General features: G+C 38.9%; 1 protein-coding gene across 2 annotated transcripts in view; it reads left to right on the top strand.

Moving 5' to 3' along the window:
- LOC144953834 (GON-4-like protein) overlaps positions 1-25,734 on the top strand; it is a 53,407-nt gene extending 27,673 nt beyond the window's left edge. Inside the window, exons 16-26 of one of the 2 annotated variants that reach the window (XM_078884488.1) lie at positions 1,483-1,633; positions 3,156-3,272; positions 5,292-5,747; positions 6,008-6,619; positions 7,122-7,265; positions 12,496-12,639; positions 15,065-15,157; positions 15,691-15,804; positions 17,646-18,262; positions 21,195-21,297; positions 24,006-25,734. In XM_078884488.1, the coding sequence (XP_078740614.1) occupies positions 1,483-1,633; positions 3,156-3,272; positions 5,292-5,747; positions 6,008-6,619; positions 7,122-7,265; positions 12,496-12,639; positions 15,065-15,157; positions 15,691-15,804; positions 17,646-18,262; positions 21,195-21,297; positions 24,006-24,170 (2,716 nt within the window). In that variant the 3' untranslated portion in view covers positions 24,171-25,734. Of the gene's footprint in view, positions 1-1,482; positions 1,634-3,155; positions 3,273-5,291; positions 5,748-6,007; positions 6,620-7,121; positions 7,266-12,495; positions 12,640-15,064; positions 15,158-15,690; positions 15,805-17,645; positions 18,263-21,194; positions 21,298-24,005 lie in introns of those variants that run through there. The other variant, XR_013640912.1, reaches the window with a different exon arrangement.
- The last annotated feature ends 2,004 nt before the right edge of the window (positions 25,735-27,738 follow it).

Below are 27,738 nucleotides of genomic sequence, written 5' to 3'. Positions count from 1 at the left end.
CCTCGGTCCGCATTTATCATCTGAAGACTCCCACCTAAGAACGTTAAATTGCCGCAACACGTCATATACATGTCTCGCTCAGGGGGGGGGATCTGAAGGTAGCGTCAGCGCTCAATCACAGGCAAGCTCTTCCAGCACATGAATGCTATTATTTTTCGTGGGGGTGAAGTTGACCGGACTTTATTATACAAGGCAATTAATATGAACTGACTTATTGAATAACTCGAGTGATAAAGCTGGTGGTATTATGCTGATAGCCTAGGCTTTTGAGGTCCTCACAACTGTGATGCCTTGTGGCAATTACCTTATTCTTTGCATTATGAGACGCTTCAGGAAGTAAGTTGCACCACACACTTGTACCCAGTGTCAATTGAATTATACAAATCCAGTGATACCAACCAGATCTTCAGAATGACACCCAACGTTTGTGAAAAAAAACACGGGGAAAATCTCATCTTATGCTGAGAATATGGTAGTTTGATCAGTTCGGTTCAGTATAGTTGATTTAATTAGTATTTTCTCGAAATATATAAGATTGAATATAAAGGCTGCCACATATATAAACAAAAACGTTTATTTTTCAATATTTGTATTTATTTTAAAGTAAAAAAATGTTCCGTTAACTAACATGTTAATAGGAAACTTTCAAATCTCAGCAGCTGTGGTTGGTAACTACTGTGTTTTCATATAATTAAATACATGTGTTCGATAATTCTTACATTTTATATTATTTAACAACTATAAAAGTAAAAACTATCCATATGGTATCTGAGTAATTACAGCATAATGGTTTTATGTTGCCCTAGTACGTACGGTAATATCCTCCACTCAGCCAGTCAGATCTAATCAGTATCAGAATCAGGTTTTATTTATCTTATATGGGTTTATGTAGCACCCTATTCCAAGGTGCTTTACAACATTTATACAATTGTACATAAGATGATAGTAGTTGAAATAGAGTGTGGAGTTATTAAAAGTAGTGGTGTAGTTATGGTGACAGGAGAACATGCAGAAGAGGTTTTAGGGTGTTAGGGTGGGGCCTAGTCGTAGCTTGGGGGTGGAGGCAGGGAGTAGCAAGTGAGCTTGGTTGGGGGGGGGGGTTTACAGGAAGAACAGATGCAGGTTAGTGAATAGTATTTAATCGGACTGAATCCATTCACACTCAATCTGTGTACGTCTAAGATATTTAATGGAATTAAGACTGGATTAATGTTTTTCAGGAATGCATGAAGACGTTTATTCTGTCAGCAGCATAGGTGTCATCCAGTAGTATTTTTTATTGTATTATTATATTATAAATAGTCATTTTATTTAGGTGACAGCACGTTAACTATATGTTAAAGTACAATTCAATCTATGTTAACGTACAGTTACAGTTTTGACCTGCATAATTCTAAAATGCCATAAGCCCTGAGTAAATTGTAGCTCATAATGACTGATATTTAATTTTAGTTTTTGTCTTTTCCCCCACATTTTCTTTAGTCTGTTGGTGCTGGGTCTCAAGCACTTTGACAAAACACCCTGCCAAAAGACGCTCATCAGCCAGTACCTAATGCCTCCAAAATCTATGCAACAGATTTCCTTCAGGATCAAGAACTTGATGTCAACACGCAGTAGCAACAATGTTGTAAAGGTAATGGTGGGGAAACAAAAGTTTAAGCAACATTGTTCAGCAAAATAATTTTTTTTTAAATGTACTCTTGATTTTTTCATATGGTACAAGCTTCCTTATTCTATTTCAGTTGTACATTTTGCAGATATGTCTATTTTGAATGCATAACTCCAAATTAAATTTGAGTAACTGCATGCTCGTGGTGCTGCTGCTGCTGCTTCAGGTGATCCTACTGGTGCTCCTTCAGGATGCTTGGATTTTAAATTGGTTTTGACTTAATATATATAGTCTCATGTTCCTCCCAAGCAAAGTTGAATGACATGAAACAAGGGGCACTTCCCTGCATCTCTGCAGGATGGTCCTGGCTTGGGAGGAGCCTTAAAGTTTCCCTCATTTTATCGTATGGAAGGTGAACAGGGGAATATAAGACAAACGGGCTGCATACTCTTTGTTTTTTTTTCGGTAAAGTCATGTAGGTAAAAAAATAAAATAAATTTGTGATTTAATTAATTTTAATTTTTTACCTACGTAACTTTACCGAAAAAAAACAAAGAGTATGAATCCTTGCAGTCACGAAAACGTCAAATCTAGAAGGAAAAAAACAGGCTGCAGTCAATCACTCGGCAAAATAGTGTTGCAGATGAGAGCATTTGCTGACCCACATGATTTAGTTATGAATTAATGTGTTGAGTTTTCTGTTTTACTGATCCAACTCATCTGTTGTTGGAGTTCATTCAGAACAAGCCATGTCCAGATGATAAATACAAATGAAGAATTACATTTCTTTTGAAAATTTTACATTGAGTATTAATGTAAATATGTTACCTTAATTCAGTACCACGGTATTGTGCCACTGACCCTAAAAACTCTTGTACACTACTGTACCATATAGGGTCACAGTTGCAAATGAAATGTTTTTCCTTTGCCATTATCCAATTGTTTGTGGATCCTTGAGAATATATATTTGGTGCATCCTTAACAACAAAGTATTTTGTGTTCTACACACTGACATGATATAGGCAAGTGAAAGAAGAAGGGAAGTGAATGGCAGCTTTGGTTAAATGAATGAATGCACATTATCGTCACCACAGCTTGGTACACAAGATCATTAAACACTGGTCGCAGGTTACCTGCACAATGAATGTTTTTATGTTGTACTGGTAGGAACCACCTGGTTCCACCAGCCCACGGGATTATTGTGTCCGTCCGTCGTGCATTAAAAAATGGGAGGGTTGGGGCTGGGTGGAGAGGGGAGGGTGGGGAGGGGCTGGGTGGGGAGGGGCTGGGTGGGGAGGGGCTGGGTGGGGAGGGTGGGGCTGGATGGGGGGTGGGAGGGGTGGGGTTCGGTGGGGAGGGGCTGGGCACCACGTGGTGCCCTTATAAAACTCAACGTTTAACCTACTCACGCCGGCTTGTGCCCACCCTCACAGTCGGGCATATTTGCGGAATACACCACGCCGCTGTTGACCCTGGCCATTGACCAAGCAACCCAACAACGTTCCTATCAGCTCACTCCGCATGAATGTGTTTTTATACATTGCAGACATACAAAAAGACTGGAGTAGTAGCTGTGATGCCCAAGCCATGTGTGGACGTGCTTCCTGAAGAAGCAGTTGCACCGATTGACAGAGATCCTCGAGACATTCCTCAGTGGTTCAGGGTAAGGATAAGTAGCCACGGCATGTGCACTGGTGATTTTCACTCATAAATAACTCCAGGCTATCATATTGTGATATGTGAAATGGAATTAAAACATCTTTCTATATATACGCATGTATTTAATGATCATTTTACTATTTTGTTTATCATTAACTGCAAATGTGAAGAAAATGTATTTTCTGTATAACTGGTGGCTTCTTTCGGAAAGAAAATGCGAACTGGTATTCAACATTTTGATTTAAAGCTTTCGTGACTGCAGGGATTCATATTCTTGGTTCTTTCAGTAAAGTCACGTAGAAGGGAAATAATAAAAGAATAAAAATATTATTTTACTAAGATAAAAAAATATATTATTTTATTATTTCCCTTCTACGTGACTTTACCAAAAGAAAAAAATTATTTTATTATTTCCCTTCTACGTGACTTTACCAAAAGAACCAACAATATGGTATTCAACATGTTTAAGATAAGACTAGTGGTTTTGTATGGCTGGTATTATTTTTTGGCGGAATCAACAATGACATTAACTTGCAATTCCAATCATGTTTAATTTGTTTCCTCTGCATCTTGATAAATAATAGTGCCTTTTACAGGAATATTGAGTTAATGGCAAAATTAATGTATATTACCAATGAAAGCTTCATTGAACCTCAATGACAAAACAAGTCGATGTGCAGGAGAGAACTTAAGCATACTTAGAGAGAACCTCTCAAATCTGTACACATCGGTTGGCAATCTATTTGTTGTACTCTCATGCACTGTCGACTTTTTATACCTGCACAGTGGAGACCATTGGCACATAATTTGCGTTATCCATCAATTACATTTGCCAAAGTAGTATATTTGTGAACTCCCATGACCATTTACCTTATTTTTGATTCATAAAACTACCGCTAGCATATGATGATAAAAGTTGTGGTCCTGTTGACGAATGCAGTTTTAAAGGATGTAGAATCTTAAACACTGCATAACATAAATTGTGTGCGTTAGCAAGGTGCAATGGGTATTGTGGTATCATTTTGCTAAATTATGATTATACATGAGAATTGGCGAATATTTCAATTAAAACGATTGCCCACATAAAACACAATTTCCTTTTTTTTAAAGCAAAGTACAAACTGAAAGTGTTTTAAAAGATTGGTAGTCGATCGGTAGTCGTACTCCAACGGCATGTAGTGTCACCCATGGCAACATGGAGGAGTAGCTGTAAGTGAGATGGTTAAAGTGGACGTGTTGTTTTTCAGAGAGCTGTTATTGCATTTCTAGTGATGAAAGAAGGTTATTCCGGCAGATGTGTTGGGTATATATATGGGGCACCTGCATGCTGTGTAAAAGCAATGTCAGGAAGTGGATTTAAGGTTCCAGAAAGACAATATATACATTTCCTAATAGGCCTATGAGTGGATGAGTGGCTGACCAAAAATGCCTGCAGCTCCAATAAATGCGTAGAGAGCAGAGGGAATTGTTCAGGCGGATGGATGAGTCAGTATTGGGGACATAGTTCATTCCAGATTGCTGGTCATATTGTGCAGGAAATATCTGACTTTCAATATCTTAAGATGTTACCACAATGAGTACTCAAAATGTTGACGTGCTGAGCTATCTGCATTTGTCAACATGTACAATATAGCATGTATTTTTGTTGCATAGTATCGTGATGGGAGACATCCTATTTTATGATTGTGACTAATAGTCCAACTGGCAAAGCATTGATTTTCATAATCATAATACCACTTGAGCTAAAGTAGAGAAAATGCAAGCCTGTGAGTTCTGCCAGCAGGGTTCTGGGTTGTGATCTACCAAAATAGTGTTTTAGTCTATTGCTGATATAGAATTAGCATCGTGCAATGGTATGCTGGGGATTACAGAAAGAAGTGTCAGGATCATGGCTGAGTGAGGCTCTATCAGGCACATGTCTACTGCTAGCGCATTGCAAATAAGGAGACTTTCATGAATACTTTTGGTACATCTCATAATAATGACTACATAATAACAAATAATGCATTTTTGCTTTTCTTAGAAACTGATTGGTGTTGTGAAAACACAACTCAATGAAAAAGAAAGCGTCACTCCGCAATCGCCTCCCACGGCCCTTCCTGATGTGAACGAACAACTGCATGAAAATGAAACCGTGATGCCACAGTCACCTCCCAAGGTCACTGTCACTGAAGAAGACCCGCAATCAACCAAAGAAAACAAACCTGTTGAAGACAGCAAAAGTTCACAGGGTGAAATGTTACAGAGTTCCATGCAAAGTGTCACCGTTATGGAAAATGACTTATTGGGCTGCTTCAACGTTGCGGGTGATGATGGAGACCTAAAAGTCAATGCAACCGACAAAACGAGATCAGATTGTGAAGGAGGAGCACATGTGGATGAGCAAGAAGAAGAAGAGCTCACACAGGAGGAGGAGGAAGATGAAGATGATTCTTCATCAGAGTCGGGAGATTCTGCACTCTCTGTCCCAGAACTACAGGTACCCCCCCCCCGGTTTTACAATTATTCAATCAAATGTTGGATCTACGTATACATATATCACATAGTGTGTTTAGAAATTGTATTATTTTAGTTGTCAAAGGTTTATCTATGTTTAAGCAGCATAATAATATTTGAGACTGTACTGTTACATTAATTGTGTGCAAATATTACTTCCATTAAATAATTATCAATGCTTACCCATAACAGTTGATATGAACAGTCAAAATACAAAGTTGTTCTACTTCTCTTCTGCCTTAGGAAACCATTGATAAGTTGTCTTGGTTAGCTTCAGACACAAGGGCAAATAATCCAGGTGGTGATTCTGAAGATGATCTCATATCTCAAGAGGAGACCTCTGAGCAAGATGAGGAAGAAGAAGAGACAACAGAGCCTGCTAACAATGAGCAGGAAAATAAATCTGTCATCCCTGGATGCTCCAGCAGTCCACCAGCTCCTGTCGAAGAAAGTGTCACCAGCAGTGTTGAAATTGAGGGACAGCTGGATGTGGCTCCTAAGGAAAAAGTTGCAGTAAAAGTCAAGCCCAAACGAACCAGGTATAGAGCAAGTATGGATACCTCAAAAATGTTGCTTTTACTAGGCGATGATATTTTGGAAACGGATCCACAACGTGATAAAAAGGATTTGATATATGCTCAGGCATACTTGAATAGAGTGAAAGAGACCCTTCAAAACACCCCTGGAAAGTATGAAGAGTTTTTGAAGATCTTACATAACTTTGAGATGAACCATGCTCATCGGTCGGTTGTGGACATGTATGAAGAGCTACACAATGCATTTAAAGACTGGCCTGAGCTCTTAAAAGAGTTTGCTGTGTTTCTTTTGCCTGATCAAGCACTGGAGTGTGGACTGGTAAGTTATCAAATTATTGCTGCAAAGTAATATCACATCTCATTCATTAAACATATCTGGTACCATTACTAGATGGATGTAGATACCATATTTTATATTGTATTTTTATGCAACATCACCCTGTCATTCTGTGGAAAGGAAAACTTAAATCCACGATAGTATGGCACGTTAACACTTCGCCTGGACTCATTCATTGCATCTGATACGAGTCGCACGGCTTATCAGATTTTGTCATAGAAAATAACCTGGTCCTTCCTGAGCCATGTTGGCCTGGCTCAGCATGGCCCCAGCCTGGCTCGGTTGTATTTGAAAATGTCGTACAAGACAAACATTCTGCCCTCTATCTTCTCTGAAGAGGGGCCATCACTCTAACTTTTATTTCAAGACAGTATTAAAGACATTGGTGTCGTCAGTCTTTGATTTAGACTTATAACATTCTTTAATGTTACATTTGTTTTTTACAATATTAGAGCTACAGTGTTGTTTTTTGTTATTGTATCAGTTTGAGGAACAGCAAGATTTTGAGAAAGGCAGAACGTTTCTGCGGCAACTGGAGATATGCTTTGGTGAAAATCCATCTTATTATCAGAAGATTGTCAAGGCTCTACAAAATTGCGTGAAGTTTACCCAAGAAGAAGTAAATGAGGTACATATGTATCACTTATGCTCTGCATTACACATGATGTATCTATGTAAACTGATTTAGATGTCGCACAATTGCTCTATAAGCATAATTGGTGTATTGCATACAATTGCCCATGCTGTGCTATCTGTATGGAGTTTAATTTTACAATCTCTAAAGAGATTGAATGGTATTTAAATGGTAAAAATGGTAAAACAACAAGTCAGCCTTCCATTAGACATTTATTGAAATATAAACAATATTAAAAGCTCTCTGTGATCAGTTCTTATATAATGATGCGTTCATCCTTAATATCATGTATCATTGTCTAAGTCCATGAATACAAACAAAATGCAAGAGATTTTACTTTCCTATTTTTAAATATGGGGTTATTTTTCACTCATGTGATACATAGAACAAGATATAATTTGGCACATGGTATGGCTTTCTCTGACTATTATATGTAACGAGCCTTTTGGCCGTCCAAGGACGGGTGTATTGCAGTAAATCTGAAACTTTCAAGTGAAAAGCAGACCGCGATGTGATATTCATTGCATTAATGCGTGTGCAATTTGTAAGGCCGCGGTGACACAGACCTATTTCATTTTAAGGTTATAATCCCTTGTTCATCATGACGTCCTTTTTACTTTGATGTCTCAATAGCGTGACGGAGATCGTGTGACGTGAGGGTTCTGCCTTTGTGGTGAGGGTTGTAAGTTGACGCCGAGGAGGGAGGGAGGAGGTGCCTCACCCCCCCCCCCCCCCCCGATGTGGAGTGACGTCAGCCGCAAATTATTATGAATGGGGGGATGTCCATTTGGAGGACGTCACCTTATAATGATTATTAATGAGGGGGGCTGTTAGATTTGGAGTGATGTCACCTGCTCATGATTATTAATGAGGGGGGGGGGTGTGATCCCTGACATGCAATACCCCGGCGTCTACAAACTAAGTTGAGTCTGCGGCAGTAGTTACATTGGGGGAACTAAGCGACATGTCTCGTTCCGTGTTCGTGAACATAAGGCAGATCTGAAACACGGTAGGACCAATACCTCGGCCACTTCCCCTTCCCACCCCTTGCTTGTGTCCTCCTCTCCCCCTACCCCACACCCCCACCCTCCCTGTCTCTCCTCCCTGGCTCCTCCCCCCTCGTCTCTTGCCTATATGGCCTCTTGTTGCAGCAGCCCTTTTGCCCACTTAAGCAATTGTTTCTTGCTGTGGTTGTCCCACCTGATGACGGACGCTTGTGTTGCGCCCGAAACGTTGTGATTTAATTTATTTTATTTTCTACCTACGTGACTTTACCGAAAGAGCCAAAGAGTATCACTAGCCCCGCATTCTCCGTTTATGACCCTTGGGCTACACCCATTTTAAACCTTTTAAACAGTCTGCCTCAGCAGCTTTCCCCATATTTCCTTGCCTCCTGATGACAATCGCTTGTGTTGTGATCAAAACGTCGTCGTTTTTTGTAAAAAAAAATGTATTTTCTTTGAACCTATCTACGTGACTTTACCAAAAGATCCAAAATATGAATTATTGCAGTCACGAAAGCTTTAAATCAAGGACGTAACCTGTTCATGATTATTAATGAGGGGGCTGGTCGATGTGGAGTGACGTCACGAGCATTAAGGACATTCCTGGGTGATTATAGTAGGTATTATTGTGGATAATATGATTATTATATGTATTTTTCAGTCGAGTGTGTTCTACCTCATGGCACTGGTGGTCACTACAAACAATGTATAAAAAAACACATTCGTCAGTATTATTAGTTTAGTTCTGTTACGTTTATTACCTGCATGATTCCATTTAGCCAGTTGCTCGGCTATTTTACAAGGGAGATCCGTGGTACATGAGCATAGGGAGCAACAAAAACACAATCTCATTATTGCAGAGAACGAGTAGAGGGTCTTTAAGGAAGTTTGCACTACAAACAAACAATTAAATATAATGGTTGTAAAAGAAGCATACGATATAAAAAAACTGCTAATAAAAATTAGGTGCATGTCCTGGTTAGCTCTGTGTTTTAGCCTTGTAGGGAAATAAATAGGGGAAGTGAAGGGAGGGAGCAAAGCTGTAGTTGAGCGGCAAGAGTATTCCAGAAATGTGGAGCAGCAATGCAGAAATATTTTTAAACAAAGTTTTAGCACATGGAATAAGCAGGCACATCTCATGTTATAGGAGAGAGTGGTCCTATAGGCAATTGGCAGATTTGTTGAAGAAGACCTTAGGGATGAAGACAGCCCAGTGATGGTCTCAACAGAGATTCAGGGGGAAACAGATTTAAATATTGGATCTCCACACATTCATATCTGCATACAAAGCTTAGCAGGTAAATATAAGTACTGTGCAGTGATTCATTCATGGACATGTGTCATACCACTTTCATCATCGTGGCCATTAACATAAGTGGCTTAAAGGGGTATTCGAAGCTGCTATTATGGGAAGCAATGTTGAAAGTGCAATCTACAGCTCATGATGGTGAAGTAACTTGTCCTTGAGTACAGAATTAATAAGGCACGTTTTACTGCGAACCGTTTTTCCAACATGAAACCTTCCGCTTCTTTGTTAACTAAGTATACTCTTGAGTTTTTAGATTTAACATGAAGTATTGCGTCACTCCATTTCTAAAACACTTATTCACTAATACATATGTAAATAGCATGTGTCATGGTCTTTGTCAGTGCTATTGAAAAAGTGCTTTAATCTTTTAATGTATGCAGGAGGCATGGGTTCGATCCCGACCCTGACGCCTGCTGTTTATCTGGAGTTTTCATGTTCTCCCCGTCGTCCCGTGTATTTTTCTCTGGGTCCTCCGATTTCTCCCTCCACGTTTAGAAACATGTTTTTAAAGTATTTGGCTGCTATAAATTCCCACGTGATAATACTCTTCGTTGAGCTATCATTTGTGGCCAGGTCACTTCTGAAAAAAGCTATGTAGATCAGTGGGCCTTACCTGGTAAAATTAAAAAAAAAATGGTTTCTAGTTTTTAACAATGACATTATTAACGCATCATGCATTTAATGAATCACTTAATATACAAACAACGAAATGTTTACAACATTTTTTTTTACAATTTAATAACACTTCAAAATTATGACGTACAGTTTAATCCAAGTCACTTGCCATCACCGTGAAGCAGAGGTGGAAGATTGAGGATGCACTCGAAGTGGAAAGCTGAAGGTCTAATTTTTTTTACAAAGACACTTCCCAGTCTTAATGAGTGCATCTATAATTTTCTATATAAGAGTAGCCTAGAGCTATGTTGGCAAACAGTGTTCAGGTCATCGTTTTTTGGCAGTCTGCACTGTGTGATTATTTATTTCGGCACCCTTTTCAGCTTAATCTACCTGCCCTAAATGACATTGCCGAGGTGGATTTGCTTGTCACACTAAGTTGAGTGTTGACAAGTCATCCCATGAGATAAATGTCCCAGGAAGTCAGCTGTGATGTTATCCTTCCATGTGAATTTTTTAAAATTTCTTTGATAGTCTGCTTTGATATTCGTAACAATTGATTTTCAGCCTTTGGTCAATTCAGGGCCTTAGTATGAATGTGTATGTGGGCAGCAGTGGCACAGTGGTTCGCTCACGGCACTACAAACCCAGTGACCTGTGGTGCCTGTTCTGAATGTTCTCCCATGGTAACTACTAAACCTTGAATGGGTGTCTGGTGTGGTGTGTGCTTTGAAGGTAATGGTTGGTCGATTGCTGCAGATTATGGATTGTTGTGGGTTGGTGAATCATCAGTAATTGCAACAGGAGCAAATTCATTATCATTTAATATAAGCAGCAGTCCTGGTCAAACTACTGCTGGAAGAGGGCCTCCCCGAGCCGCCATTATTTCTCGTGATTCTACAATGTAGTTATCTACCTTGCACCTGCACATGAGCTGATTTCATTGATCCATTTTCTCAGTGAACATACTCTCAACTTAACATTCTGATTCCATTCCATGGATCCATTGGCCATCCATACCCTCCAGCCCCACGTCTTGCCCAGCACACTTAATTTTTTCAATGGTTATAATTATGTCATTAACCTCCATATATTCTCTAATTCACTTGTACCTCTTTCTATCGATTAATGCCATTTCAAACATGCATCTCTCAATGCTTTACTTGGGCCTCTTTTCAGCTTTAGTTCCATTTATTTTTCAGTATCTATATTTATGATCCCTTCCCATATTTATTGTATCGTTTTTTTTTCAATATCCAGTTAAGCTTCCCAAAAACGCTTTATTATTTTTTCAAATTCCATGTTTCATTGTGTTCCACTTAAATATATGTACCTAGGTACACATCTTATGCTTTGTTATTCCAGTTATGTCCTTCCCACACTTATGTCAATATTTTAGCAAAATAGATTTACATGACCCTTTTTTTGCTCATTCATCTCGAGCTTGACGGTTGCAACCTTTTTTCTTAAGTTCTAACATTTCCTGCAGTTGATTTTCACCAGACATTATAATGACTATGACAGGCTAATCTTAGATGGTGAATGTATTCTTTATTCATATTAATGCCTTTGTGTGTTCAGTACAATTTTCAGGAAATATCTTCAAATGCCACGTTGTGTGACTCATATATTTAAGTATTATGTAATAGTTGTATGTAATGTTAGTGGGGATGTTTGTTGATGTTTTTATATTAATGTTTTCAAAATATATATTTTAATTTTGGCTTTGGTTTTTTAGAGCTTTAGATGACTGCAAATATTTCTCCTGAATGCTGTTTTCTTGTCTACAAAGGTTAGGCACGATGGTTATTGATACTTAAAAACACCAATAAATAATACAATTGTCAGCACAGCTTGCTGAAGTATTCTTGGGTATTTTGGTAAAGTCACGAAGATAGGTTCAAAGAAAATACGTGACTTTACCGAAAGACCCAAGAATATGAATTCCTGCAGTCACAAAACCTGTAAGTCAAGCTTGCTGAAGCTTTCTTCTGCACGATTTTGCAAATATTGCTGGCAAAACGGAACTTATTTTCTCAATAACCCACCATTTGTTCTTTCCATTGGATCGCCAACCTTTGGGTGGTCCAGTCTAATGGTTGTCAGTCATTTTAAACGGGCACCTTTCCCACCCAAAGGCCTCTGATCACGACATGGATGGCAGTGGACTGACAAAGGGCAGTTGTTATTTTTATGATTATAACTTGCTTATATTTCGTCACAATGTTTAACGCCTCACTTGTGCGGTGGTATATGGTTCATGTTCTCACATGTTTTTGATTGCATTTCATTTCAGCTGAAAACACAGATGTGGCACCTAATGAAAGGCCACAATTACCTGCAGGATGTGTTCTCCATGTTTTTTGATCACTTGAGGCCACCAACAAGCAGAATGGATGACTTTGAGGAAGTAAATTGGACAGATGAAAAAGAGTATAAGGTATTGTCAATACATTGCTTGACCTCATAGATGACTTGTTGTGGCAGAATGTCATAATTTAACAATATATGTTATTACCAATTTTTGATAAAAACATGACAAATGAATTGAATCTTGTCTTCACATGCATTGTTTGATTTTGGTGCATAAATCTAGATGTGTATTAATAACGATCCATCCCACCCCCACTCCCCAGGAATTTGATGAATTGTTATAATATTGGGTGAAGGATAGATTCAAGGATCAATGATTTTCATTTAATTTTTGTAACCTATCAGCGGTATTGTCTGTCTGACTTGTTTTGTAATGTGATGGTGTGTGCATTCTAGTATTTTAAAGGTACATAGCATATAGTTTGCTTAAATTGTAAACAATTTGATAAATGTATCTTGAGTACGGCCCCGTCTGGAATTGTAATTTATATCGTGTATTCTCTTCCTGGTGGGATTGACAAAACTGGAATCGTGATAGGGGTCATGGAATCATGAAGGTCAGGCTATGTAGAGCCTGGTGTGGTATTCAAGCAAGAAGGGGGGGCAGGCTCCTTGGGGCCTAGCCGGCCTATTGGAATTGTCATTAAAAACATGTGTGACGATGCCTAGGTAATACATTTGAATATTGATTCTGGTAGATACCGGCTGGCTCGTTATGAACCCCTAAGTTTATAGCGTAGCATTTACATAGAGCAGTTAAATATGTGTGTGTGTATATATATATCTTTGGCTATGCACTTAACTGCTCTGTGCATTCTGATCAAACATGGGCTTGGGTAAGGACCATCTCCAAGCCGGCCAAGACGAGGAAGTCTGGGCTACATGGACAATGCATTTTACTAGCCACATGGAATAAACCAGACTTTCTATTCTGGCCAGCTATGAACAGTGATGTTTACGTAAGCTAACTAGCTAGATTGCAATAGCATATCAATAGAATTCCATTATATTGCACAGCCTCTCTGTTAGAATCTAATTCGAGTGAATAGAGATTTTCAAGGTGAATTTCCCATCGAAGAATTGTGATTCCTGTAAAATTCATCCGGGGTGGAATTGCATGAATCGAATAGCGATTCCGTGGATGAGTCACCCAGCTCTTATGTTGAGAGTAAAAATCTATTTTAATCAATTAGCTTTTACATTCCTGCCGAATGCATTTAAATTGCACTCCCTGAAACTTCCAATACTCTCAGGCTGCTCTTTTTAGAATATAAACCAGCAGTAATAATTTATTAAATAAATCAGCCCTCTTACAAGCAATTGTGTGTCCCTCCTGGATAGGAGCATAATGCATTGTGCCCAATAGGGCACATTATTGTCACTGATTATGTTCAGTTTGTGCCACCCTGGGAAGGGGGCTCATTCACCGTGCCTTTTCTGCATAATCCCACAGAGATGAAGTGAATGATGAAAAAACATCCTCTGGTCTCAATTATCTTCCATATAATAACGTGTGCTCTGTCTGTCATAGCTCCATGCGCTTTAGAATGCATTCAAGGTGTTTCTTTGCCTGATGTGTAGTTTGTGTTTTCTCACTTAAAATCTGTCCTGCAGATAGCATTGTTTAATTCCACATTTGATAAATGTAATCTGATTTTAAATCGTGTGCAATGTCACGCATGATTCTCTGCAGCACAGTTACGCAGTCCTGCAGATATCAGCATATAGTGTATGTTTGAGGCTGCAGACTATAAAAAGGGTGAATCCTTTGTCTTATACAATGATGATGGACTTATTCCCCACCCTCGTGAAAATTTGCAGAAATTAAGGTGAAGAATGTCAAGTTGGACTGTCTAAAGTGCACGTGGCTTTTCCTTTTTTTAACAGTATGTAATGCTCAGGTGGTAGGACATAGGTGATTTGACATTGAATGGCCTGCAGCCTGCCCACACACGTATACAATTTTACGAATGAGTCATGTGTCCATTATTCCCAAATCATAATTATTTGAAGTCCTGCACATTTCCAATCCCACACATCCAGGCATGAGTGGTGCTTAGTGTTGTTACTAGGGGCAAAATAAGGAAAAGGTGCATCTTCTAATGTAATTGGCAGCAATGGAAATCAATTTGAGCTGCTCTTTGAATGAGTTGCTTTTGGTAATTGTCATTGATTTTCTTTTTCAATAAATTATTACCTAAAATTAAAATGCGCAAAGTTTTCACATATCCTTTGGAATTATCGTAATGTGTGACTGGAGTTGGACAATATAACATTGAATTTAGACACTTGTAAATTTAACACAGCAAGCACATGATATGATTGAACTAAAAATGTATAATGTATTGTGTATCAGTTTTAAATATACCATAGTACTAAAAAGGTTAGTTTGTTTTAAAACGTATTTCATTCGAAAGTTTCCACGTGACTTGTTAAGAATTCTGATGTTTTTTTAAAAGAGCTAATGATAATATTGACCTGACCTTTTTCAGTTTGATGGATTTGAAGAAGTTGTTTTGCCAAAGTTGAAGAAATACAATAAAGAGAAGTCTAAGAACAAGGACGGTCCATCGAGCAGTGAAAAGGTGTGTTGTCTAATTTGGGCACCTTCTATCCTTTGTACAGTCTGCTCTCAGATCAGGCAGTAGTTTTGTTCACGAAGAATATCGCGTTATGGAAAAATCGCGTTATAATAACCAACGATGCTATGGGAAATTAATGGGTTAGGGAGTAGTAGGTTTTGAAAACACCAACATGACATTTTTCAAATAATATTTGGTAAAGTACAGTCCGCGATAACGCGTGAGATGCGTATGCAGGCTGAACAAAGACTGAGGCACGTGAGTAGCATCTATAAGCATAAAGCAGCATCTCGCCTTGTGTGATGCTACGCCGATGCAGCCGCACAATGGATTATTCCTACTCGTGCGACGTAGTTCTGTTCATTCAGTCGCGTAATATCCAATTTGCATCCGCGTCATAAAAAATGTGTTCCCTGATACATTCATCGCGTTATATCAGATTCGTGTTATGAAAACACTCGTTATAGCAGAACGGACTGTCCATGCAATGTGATATACTCTTTATGAATGATTATTTTCATTGAATTTTTAAACAGGATGACATTTCCACTGCAGGGGCAAAGCCCTGTACCTGTAGGTGTCATGAAGTAACTAACACCGAGCTGAAACCTAAGAAATGCAAGAAAAGATGTCTGCTTTGTGTAAACAAGGTACATTTATGGAACTCATTATCATGCGTGGCCTCTTTACATTTATTCAATGTTTGATCTCGTGTTTGCTCGCTTTTATTGTTTGGTTTTAGCTTTTTCCAACAACAAAACATTCAAGGGTACGTTGGTGACAAACTCATCATAATTTAATATGAATATATGACTATTCTTGAGGATATAAATTACTACCTAATCTGATATTTTTTCATGGTAAATATATCACTGTTTATTTTCTTATTTCATGGAAGTGACTTCATTGAACAACTATTGAACTTTGCATCATCTTGCCTATATAAGTCATTTTTGTCTGTCTGTGTGTCTGTCTGTCTGTCCCGTTTGTCTGTGTATGCAACTTGCAACGGATTTAACTCACAAACTGGGGTTCACGTTTAAGGAAAAATACCCAGATACCACACGCTCTAACCCAAAAACCTTTATTATGAATCAGTAGATTCTACTGTAGAGTCTGTAGTTACGACTGTAGTCAGTAGATACTACTATAGAGTAAATAGATACTACTATAGATTAAGTAGATACTACTGTAGAGTCAGTAGTTACGACTATAATCGGTAGATACTGCTATAATCAGCAGATACTGCTATAGAGTCTGCAGATAATACTATAAAGTTAATAGTTACGACTATAGCCAGTTGATACTACTATACAGTCAGTAGATACTACTACAGTCAGTATATACTGCTGTAGAGTCAGTAGATACGACTACAGAGTCGGTAGATACTGCTATAGTCAGCAGATACTACTATAAAGATTATAGTTACTACTATACGGTCAGTAAATACTACTGCAGCCAGTGAATACTACAATACAGTCAGTAGATACTACTGTGGTCAGTAGATACTACTATAGAGTCAGTAGATATTATTATAGTTAGTGGATACTACTATCGTCAGTAATTACTACTATAGAGTCGGTAGACACTACCGTAGAGTCGGTAGATGCTACTAGAGTCAGTAGTTTCCACTACAGTCAGTATGTACTGCTGTAGACTCAGTAGATACGACTACAGAGTCTGCAGATACTTCTATAGAATCGGTAGATACTACTATAGAATCGGTAGATACTACCGTAGAGTCGGTAGATACTACTCGAGTCAATAGATAATACTACAGTCAGTAGATTCCACTACAGTCAGTATATACTGTTGCAGAGTCAGCAGATACTACTGTAGCATTAGTAGTTACTACTATAGAGTTGGTAGATACTACTGTAGGGTCAGTATATACTACTACAGTCAGTAGCTACAACATCAGAGTCAGTAGATACTACTGTAGAGCCAGATACTACTATAGAGTCAGTAACTACTGCAGAGTTGCTAGATACTACTCACTTTATTGTATGTAGGGTGTGTAGGTATATATGCCTACGCGGGGATGCAAATATTTTTTGAGCGAGGGGATGTCGACAATTTTCGGAAACCTTTTAGATCAAGTATTTACCCCCCACTTTATATAACTTTTTGGACTTCTGCAAGCCTCTTATAATTTTGTTGACGGACAAATGGACAGACAAACGGCACGCCGGGCTTTCACAATAGCTTAGTATTTGTGTATGTATATGTTATGTTTTTACGAGAAGTTTTGAAATATATTTTTCCCCCGGGAAACGCCGGGTACTTCCCGCCAGTCTTCAATAAAGTGGACTAAAGACCCTGTAATGTTAAGCAGTATGTGTTGGTGTCACGTACACATTTGTTGACTCAATAAAAATACGTACAATTATTGTTTTGTAAACTAAATCCAGTGGGCTGAAGTAAATACAATGTTCTGTAGAAACGTTATGAAAAACTGTTTTTAAATTAAGTATGTTTTCGTATGTTTTAGATTTCCGGAGATATAAAAATTGGAAAACGTAAAGAAATTGAGCATCTATCTCAGCTGACTGAACAAGACCCTCCTACTCAAGTTACAGAAAGCCTCTCTGCCTTGAAAAAATCTGAGGGGTTTCATAACAACATAGACGGTGATGGAAAAGATTCTGTAATTTTACAGACTCACAATAACACAGACGTTGTACAGGCTAATTTTGACAGTCCTGTTTTAGAAAGTATTGTACAGACTGGACCAACTGTTGATAGTCCCACGAGAGACCATAAATCCACCCCTACATGTCTGCATAAATCTGAGAGGACTCCATCTGATGAAAAATCGCTGAGAGTTTCATTGGGCGCAAATTCTGCCGATGAAAAGGCAAGTAGAACCCAGTTTGAGTCGTGCAGTCAACCGAAGCAAAGCAGCTCCCGGGGAGAAACAACCACAGAATGTGCCACAGACATCGCTTCGTCACTTGTCAGATCAGTCAAGGCCAAGGAACATGGCAGTGGCACTGTACAAAGCGGTAACAGCAAGCATCAGGCTGAGCCTTTGGAGCGTCTCCATGTGGTGTGTGCCAAGAACAGCACAGTGAGCTCTACAGGGGAGCTCGTGGTGTTGTGGACCAGGTGAGCAATATGTTGTGATTATTACGTGTGAATGTCAACAGAAAACACAATCACTATCAAACCCTAGCCGATCCATTTAGAGCGAGTTACTGCGATATCTGCATTCATTATGGCGTCCACTGAAGGTGTTAATATTCGTGAAATGAAATAAATAAATGTCTAAATATTTTTCTGAATGGACCAATTTTCCTAATGCATGTTAAAAAATGAAAAAGAAAATCAAGCAAACTCAATTTGTCTCCAATTTTGCCTGGTAAAGCATCGCATAAGCATTGTGGCTTGGATTTACGTGGGAGGTATAATTTCCAAATGAAACAGATTTCAATGCTTCATTATGAATTCTCATTATAGTAATGCTCTGCTCCTATTCTTCTACATGACCAGCATACCACTAAGGTTGTTAACAATATCAATATACTCGACTGTGACATTCAAAGCAGGGTATTTCCTTTTTGTAGACATTTTATTATAATGATATGCTGCCAGTAATTTCTAATGTACATCAACATGCTGTGATTTTATTTGAAACCTGTTTTGAAACAAAATCATCGTTTGAATAGTATCTTTACTTGAATAGATGTAGGTTTTAAAATAATAACTTTTGCAGTTATGTCTCATTTTCTGTTGCTTCGTGTTATTTTGAACATGTTCTGCATTACAATATTTGTTTCTTGTTTTCATATTTTTATACATTTTATGCCTTGCAAAATAAGCTCAGTGAGCCTAAAACAAGGCCTGGAAATGTTCTGAGTATGACATCTCTTACTAGCATTGGATAGGCTGCTATGACCACAATTTAAGCTGCTGCAGAGATGTTGTGGCATCTCTGATGGGATTATTTTTTTGTTTATACCCCGTGGAAATTGTTGGCCTGCCATTTGGAGAAACGTAATCTCTTATGTTACAGCCTGGCATATCTAGTTTTATATCAGGACTTTATTTTTTTAAGACTTAGTAAAAGGTTCTTCTTACAGGTGGCATTCACTTTATGTTCAATTATAATGCTATAAATCTGCACAAATTGTCTGAAACCTTGAACAAATTGCTGGTAACCCAGCAGAATTTTTTTTATCCAGCTAATGATGGCATCAAGAAGGTTGTAACCAGTCCAGAGTTTGCATGCTTAAACAAATGCTGCTGGATTATATTGGTCTGAAAATCAAATAGTCTGATGGAATAAAATATATCTCTAATTGGATGTGGAGACACAGAAAAGAGTTATGCCTATATATATGCTGAACATTTTAGATCGGACAAAGACAAAGTGAAACCTTTTTGGTACATTTATCACTATTCGTGTTAAATGGCCTTGTTTGGGCTGTATTATTTATTTCATAACACATAGGTAGGACTGATGTGGTATAGAGCAGATGGTTGTTTTGGATCTGCTGGATCTTTTTGGCAGATTTATTGATGAGAGGTTCTACCAATTGCGCTCACCTGGTGGGGAACCACATTTTGTGTCACCTGATTTAACTGTGGCATGAAATATTTCATTGTTAAAGGGTGGGGAAGAACTTGCTTACAAGGTACAAGTTAATGTGTCCTATGCAAGTAATTGGTTAGTTGTGTTTACGTTATGGATTTCGGGTAATCACAGACTTATTTGGTGATACATTTTCAGGCCCACATTTGACTCTTGAATGCCCTGTTCATGTTTATTGGCAAATTATTTATGGTATGTGAGAAGCATGATTGTGTTTATGCACTGTTTGATGCAATTGATGAAAGCTTATTTGAAAACACAAGGGCACACTTGTATGAAGTGTCCTCATAAGGCTCCCTGATGCGTCTATAATAAATATTTCCAACTCATTTAGAACCTGATGTTTTTGATTAGTGAATCATCTTCTTGTTCCCATCACAAGAACAAGTGCTTTTTCGCCAGAAGTAGAATCATGGCAGATGCAGGTGCATTACACATTACAGACTTCAACCTGTGGCTTTTTACAAAGGCACTCCAGATTTGTGACTCAATGATCAGCAACGGAACATTTATATAAGTTTTAAAGCATTTTCAAATTACATGTAACTTGAAAATGTGACATGTTTCCAAAACAAAACGTCACACAAACTATCGTTCTCCTGACTGTCTGTAGCCGAGGCTCCAATTATTTAAATGTTTACACTCCATTCAATCACTCAATATAATGAAGGTAATGAAACTGTATTTCACAATCCAAGGTGTTCGTATAAATAACAGAATATGAATAGTATTTTACAATAAACATATACAAACTCTTTTCAGACTAATCCATGTTTTTTCATGTGCTTATAAGTAGGTCAAAATGTTTTCCTGCCCAAACAAGCATTGGTATGGCAGTTATCACATTTCGAGGCTCTATGCCAGTCGTATTTTATATTCTCATGTCAGAGGTCAATCCCTCCATAGGAAAGATACTGTTTATTCAATTGGAAATGTATGTTCTGTTCAAACGAGCAGAGGCAGTGGTTATCTCCCATGTATAGCCATGAGCCATTTGTAGACATTTTCCATTCATCTTTCGGGGTGAGTCTATCAATAGGGTAACAACCGTTGGTTTCCCCGCAAAGTGGTACACGTTTTATTTACCCCGGAGAGATGATGGACCTAAGTAAAAACCCCAACGAGGATTTGGACTCTCAACCTGCTGATAGTGAGCTGCTCTCTCTACGGCTGTGCCACGTGGCTAGATTCTGTGTATGACTGCAATTTCTTGATCACACCACTACTGGTGGAAAGCTTTAGAGGGCTGCTCAAGGATATTTTTACGAGCTACTCTTCCAAGCTGGCCAGATTGTCTTTGTAGCGACGGGAGTGCCAGCACTTTTTATCCCACTAAGCAACCTGTCGATCAAGTGTTTGTTACTGTAATACGCGTGTATTGTACGTGGATTTGCATGTGAATTTTGATGCAGGCTCTTGTATCATTTTTGCCTTATTGTATTTCAGGGAAGCAGACAAGATTATTTTAACCACCTGCCAAGAGAAAGGAGCAAATGGAGCTACTTTTACTGAAATAGCCAAACTGCTTGGTAATAAGAGCTCACAAGAGGTACAGTATTTGTGTGTTTTTTTAACCTATCGCTTATACAGTGTGCATTTATGCAATAAAAATCACACTCAAACACGTAAATAAATAAGTAATTAGGTAGTGTACACCGCCAATTCGCATGGGATTAAACCAGCTTTGCAAGTGCATTAAGGTGATTGTCTCAGCCCAGTCACCAATATAACTGCACAAACAAGCCATATTAAATGTGGCTTTCCATTTAATTTGGCACATTACAGTTCCGATGATTTTTACTACCTACTGTGAGAGTTATATGATATTTTTACATGACGTGGCATAGCTCACTCCAAGTTTGAATGGCGGCGTATCGGTGAGTGGACTGCACTCTCAACTCGAAAGTCGAAGTTCAATTCCTGGTCACTGCTAACATCAGTGGCAAGTGATATCTGAACCGGTCATGGCTCCCTTTCAGCAACTTGTACTCACTCGCGTGGTGATGTATGATCAAACAATCCCGATATGGCATATGGGACCCTTCATCCTGCAGAGGATTGACAAAGGGGCTTTCAATTATTACAATAGAAGGTGTTTTTGCATAATGGAGTGGAAATTTGTCTGACTTTATGTCGTGTCTGTTTAGGTCTGTATAATCTTGGGTAAATGACAATTGCCTCTCAAGGCAATGTTCGTCATGCCATAGTTGTTTGCTGCTGTCTGTATATGTATTTCTAGTTGGCCGTGGTGTAGTATTATGCATATAGGACATAAGCTTAGTTTTATTTGGGGTGGAGTAAAAATAATTGCGATTGTATAATTCATACATTTCGTTATACCATGTTTGAAATGTTTAACAAGTTTGTAGCAATTACAATGCTTGTATGGCATAATTTAACAGAAGTGGCAAAAGTGATGAGTTTATAAAAAAAAAGACTGTACCTTATCGTTGTGTGCACAGTTCTTGGATGTGTATGCCTGCAGTGGAGGCTTTTAGTCCTTCCAAATAATAAATCATGGGAATTTTTTCTGTAGGTAATGTGATGTTCATGTGTAGCTTAACAAACTTAAGAAATATACAGTTCTTAACAAACTGCAATGTACGTTTATATGAGCAATGATTCTTCAAACATTGTGTAGCAGTCGTTGTATGCCTTATGCATTTTATGGAACTTCATTACACATTTGACAAATTCATATTAAATGCGATGTGTATTTTCTAAATTGATTAGTTACATCTGTTCATTTTGTTTAAGGTATTTCAAGCAACATACCATTTACGTGTGTTCTCTCACACATCAATATATCAATCTGCTAAGGCCCCTCTTAACTCACTGACTCACTGTACACTGTCATTTACGGTGTGGGGTTAGAGATAACAAATCGGTGCATGAAGTAGCAGTCTTATTATTGGGATACTTGACCACAGTACTGTAATATATTGTTTGGGTCTTTCGGCAAAGTCACGTAAGACCCAAATAATATGAATTCCTGCAGTCACGAAAGCTTTAAATCAAGATAGTACTGTAATATATTTGACCCATTGCCATGGAAAACCATACAAATAAAAAGTACAACTTCTTGTAACCAAGAGAACATTGACATCCTGCTGTCCAAAACATGTTTTGTCAGACCACATCTGGATTACGGCTTTTATCAGTAAATGTTTACAGATCAATTCAATCCCTCCGTATGAGTCTAATAAGAATGACATTCATTACAATAATTGTATGAAGTAATTAAACTGTACCAGATGTATCAAAGTCTCTTTACCAAATGTTGACAGTGGACACGTACTTGACAAAATGTTATACTGGTAGGAACCTCCTGGTTACACCAGCCCACAGGGTATTATTGTGTCCGTCCGTCGTGCAGGGAGGGGCTGGGTGGGGGGTGTGAGGGAGGGGTGGGGCTGGGTGGGGAGGGGCTGGTCACCCCGTGGTGCCCTTATAAAACTCAACGTTTAACCTACTCACGCCGGCTTGTGCCCGCCCTCACAGTCGGCCATATTTGCGGAATACACCACGCCGCCGTTGACCCTGGCCATTGACCGAGCAACCCAAAGTTCCTACCAGCTCCCTCCGCAGGAATGTGTTTTGGCCACAGTATCGACACCGCACTTAAATCACTAGCACAGTCGACGCTCGTCTGCCATCTTGACAACAAATTGACAAATTGTGATGGTAGCCAATGGTGGAAATTCCACATTCCAATGGTGGCATTACTAGGTTCATGAATAAGCAAATCCAAACACCAGGTGCTCCATTTCATTCTGTTGCTCAGGAGCTTGACCACGTATAATTAAGATTTAAAACCATAATAATAAAAAACATCCACTAATAATACTGTGGCATTAAAAGGATATATATGTATATGTAACTGGTGACAGTAAAATGCAATTCGGCACGTCATTGTGTTTATACAGGTAGGTCTACCTTGAAATCACGACATTAAATACAAGATGGACCTCAAGTAAATGTTTCTTTTTTAAAGGGTAGATACTTTGACAAAGGAGAAGCCTATATTAATAAGTAAATTGTTTATTGGCACACCTTGTTTAACATTATGATCCGTGTAACTTTACCACTGATCATCTTTTTATTGAAACACAGGTATTGAAACAGATTTGTTAAGTAACGCGTGTGCGCGTGGATGCTTGGCACATTGGCAAAAGGTGTGATTTGTCTATTGTAACCGTGTATCAGTGTTATTATGAGTGGCATTAGTTGACCTGTTTATGATGTTTGTCTCTACAGGTGTCCCGTCGGTTTCGTGAGCTCGTCAGGTTATTTCACACGGCGGCAGCGGCGGTCTCTCCATGCCACCACTCGGATGAGGAGGAAGAAGAGGACAGCACAAGCAACAGCTTGGAGCCACTTTCCGACAGAGACTCAGTGGCCACAGATGATGAGATTAGCTAGCAACATTTCAGAAGCCCCAAGTATACCCAGAGTACACACCGCCCACTAAGCAGGCAATGTATGGTGTCAACTGGCAGCATTAATGGCTGCTACATTGCAAGATGTATATATTTTTTTAAGCGATTAATTCATGACATTCTGCATCACCTTAAGCAAGGAGGCTATAACAATGGTAGACGGCAGCCTACAGCACGGAATGCACTGTTGATGTTAACAGATACTTTTCTAATCAAACTTAACACAAAGAAATGGCCATATTGGCAGTAGTGTGCAAACATAAATATTTTAAAACTTGCCACATTTGTCAATAAACACTGCCTAATAACATATATATTAGGTTGAAACCTCAGTCAATGTCCATAACAGTGTGCATAATTGTTTTCTATATTAGTTTCAGGCATTGGCCCTTTTCCAGTGTAGAGGAAAGGGATATTGCCCAAAATGCTTATTTGTTATATATAGTGCTCTTGACCAATGTGATTTTTTTAAATTATTAAAATGTATATAACTTTCAAAGTGAATTAGTTTGTTGAAAAAATAGAACTGAGTTTCTATCACATATGGAATGGATTCCATCAAACTTCCAAATATTGTCAAACACGTGCATTTGTGGCCAAAAGCATGTTAATCTGCTGCACTATATAGCTCTCATGCTAACTAAGCGAATGTTTTGCATTCTGGTAGGCTTTTGTCATATGTGGGCAGATATATCCTAGATGTTAATGGAAAAGTCATAAAGTATTCATATTCCTGAACCGGATCCGCGCTGGAAGGTATAATGATAATAATATGATACATTTATAACACCATTGAACTACTCAATTTAGTGATATTCAGCTCACGGTTTGGTATATTTTCCTAATTGCCCTCAAGATTGCTGCTTTTACCCTTATTATATTTTGTGAAACAACACGTTTCAGGCTGGATATTCAGTCTGATTCTCGGTGCTCTTCAGACCATAACAGGAAGCTGTATAATTTCTATGTTTTTCGAAATTACTAGATATGACCTCGATCAAAATGTGTAAGTAAATATTGACATTTTTAATTTCTTCCCTGTGTTATAGTAATTGTTCAATTCTTTTTTTCGCACCGTATTAACTGGATATTTTGTGCAATATGTTTGGGTGAATTTTGGCAATGGTGTTTTCAATTATGTTTTGTTATGGTTGCGTTTTGTTGTACATATCAAGTAAAACCCTTTAAATATTTGAAGCACCATTATAAATTACTTATGTTTTAAATGTTGTGTATTTACAATTTTGCTTATTAAAGATGTGTGATGGTGCCACTTAAAATTGAAGCGCTGCAAAAAAATGCCTGAGCTAAAAGTTGGTGCTAAAGGTAAAATGGGAAAAGTTGGTCGGCGTATTAACTTGAGTAAAACACTGCCCAGAGGAGGTGGTGTTAATCTTCATTTAAATCTCAAATACATGCAGCACTTTAGATCTTAGAAAGCCTGGTGCTGCCGCGTTTCATACGTGTTCACGTGACTCTAAACCTGTTGTGTTACGACCAGCAGGGTTTTTTTTTCGATAATAAAAACTCCAATCCACGGTGATGTGCAGGGCACAACTTGGACGCTATATTTCGCAGGGAGGCATACCACGTGAACACAATTTCGGGACGCACTACAAACATCCTGGGACGTGAATTTGCGGTGTGGTACAGATGACAGAATTGTTAACTGCGCAACTACATCAATATGCAAAAAAAAAATGCGGATTGCAGGAGGACCTGGTCACCTGATCAGCAATTCCAGAAATCTGCGACAAATGTGGATTTTAAGAGTTAAGCAATGTTTTTTCCCTTGCATCCAAATCGAGCACATCGGCCATGTACCTACTATCATCACCCAGGAATGTCTGTCCTTAATGGTCGTGGCGTCACTGCACATCGACCAGCCCACTATTCATAATCATGAACAGGTGACGTCCTATCTTAATTTTTGGAGCTTTCGTGACTGCAGGAATTATTCTTTGGTTCTTTCGGTTAAGTCACGTCTAAAGATAAAGATAAAATAATAAATTAGGTGACGTCCTCAAAATGGACACGCCCCCCCATAATAATTAGCGGCTGACGTCACTCCACATGGGGGGCCGAGGCGCCTTCTCCCCCCTCGGCGTCAACTCACAACCCTCACTACAAAGAAAGAACCCTCGCCTCACGCGATCTTCGTAACGCTACTGAGACATCAAAGTAAAAAGGACGTCATGTTGAACAAGGGATTATAACCTTTAAATGAAATCGGTTTGTGTCACCTCACCCTTACAAATTGCACACGCATTGATGCAATGAATATCACGTCGCGGTCTGCTTTTCGCTTGCAAGTTTCACCTGTTCATGATTATTAATGAGGGGGGCTGTTTGATGTGGAGTGACGTCACTTGCACATGATTATTAGTGAGGGGAGTACTGTATTGAGTGACGTCACCCGCTCATGATTATTAATGAGGGGTGGTGTCCATTTGGAGGACGTCACCTTATGATTATTAATGAGGGGGGGTCCATGTGGATAATATCACCTGTTCATGATTCTTAATGAGGGGGGCTGGTCTACGTGAAGTGATGTCACGAGCGTTGCACACAGACATTATTGGCTCATAGTAGGTCATCATAATGGGGGGGGGGGGGGTGTCCATTTGGAGGACGTCACCTGCTCATGAATATTAATGAGGGGGGCTGGTCGATGTGGAGTGACGTCACGAGCATTAAGGACAGACATTCCTGGGTGATTTTCGTAGGTATAAACTACGTGCGCCGGGTCCCATGCAGTGGGTTCTAACCAGAATATAATTTTACACTTCTATAAGGTGCAGCATACCAACAAATGGCTTCAGAGCGCCGTCCAGAAAAGATAACAAAATCACTATCTTATCTAACATACGAAACGAGTAGGTTTGTCGTTTGTAAGTGGAAGAATCTTAGCGTTCAGGTGCAGTTCTTCAGGCAGAGCATTCCAAATCTGAGGGCCAAGGATCGAAAAATCTCGAGCTCAACAATGTGTTTTGCGAAAGTGTGGCTGAGAGGAGCATGGTCGTGTGTGAGGACCTCAAACTCCTAAAAGGATTGTAAAACGCCTGCAGTTTATCGGTCACATGTTGAGGCTATTGCTGAAAGAGTGCTTTGATGACGGTATTGCGTTTAAGATGACGCAAAAAACATGTAACAGGCGGGCCGCGAGAAAGCTACCATCATGAAGAATGCTGGTGAACAGAATAAACACCTCATTTGATACCCAAACACCCTAACCGCCTGACATTGACATTCCTCGAAGATACTGGTGTTCCATCAACCGCATCAGAACATCATCAACATTGCAACTATGTTCTTAGGTTTTTTTCGGTAAAGTCACGTAGGTAAAAAATTCAAATGAATAAAAGTTAAATAATTTTAATTTCTTACCTACGTGACTTTACCGAAAAAAACCTAAGAATATGAATCCTTGCAGTCACGAAAGCTTCAAATCTAGAATTGCAACTATGGCCATGCAACACATTCTGGAACATCTCGTAAACCACGTTCGTCTGCGCTCCTTCAACAGAGACAGCAAAACGAAGCAAACTCTC

Source organism: Lampetra fluviatilis, chromosome 3 (assembly GCF_964198595.1).
Source record: "Lampetra fluviatilis chromosome 3, kcLamFluv1.1, whole genome shotgun sequence".
NCBI classification, from domain to species: Eukaryota; Metazoa; Chordata; class Hyperoartia; order Petromyzontiformes; family Petromyzontidae; genus Lampetra; species Lampetra fluviatilis.
Note: the sequence above shows the minus strand (reverse complement) of the source record. Positions and strands in the feature narration are given on the sequence as shown.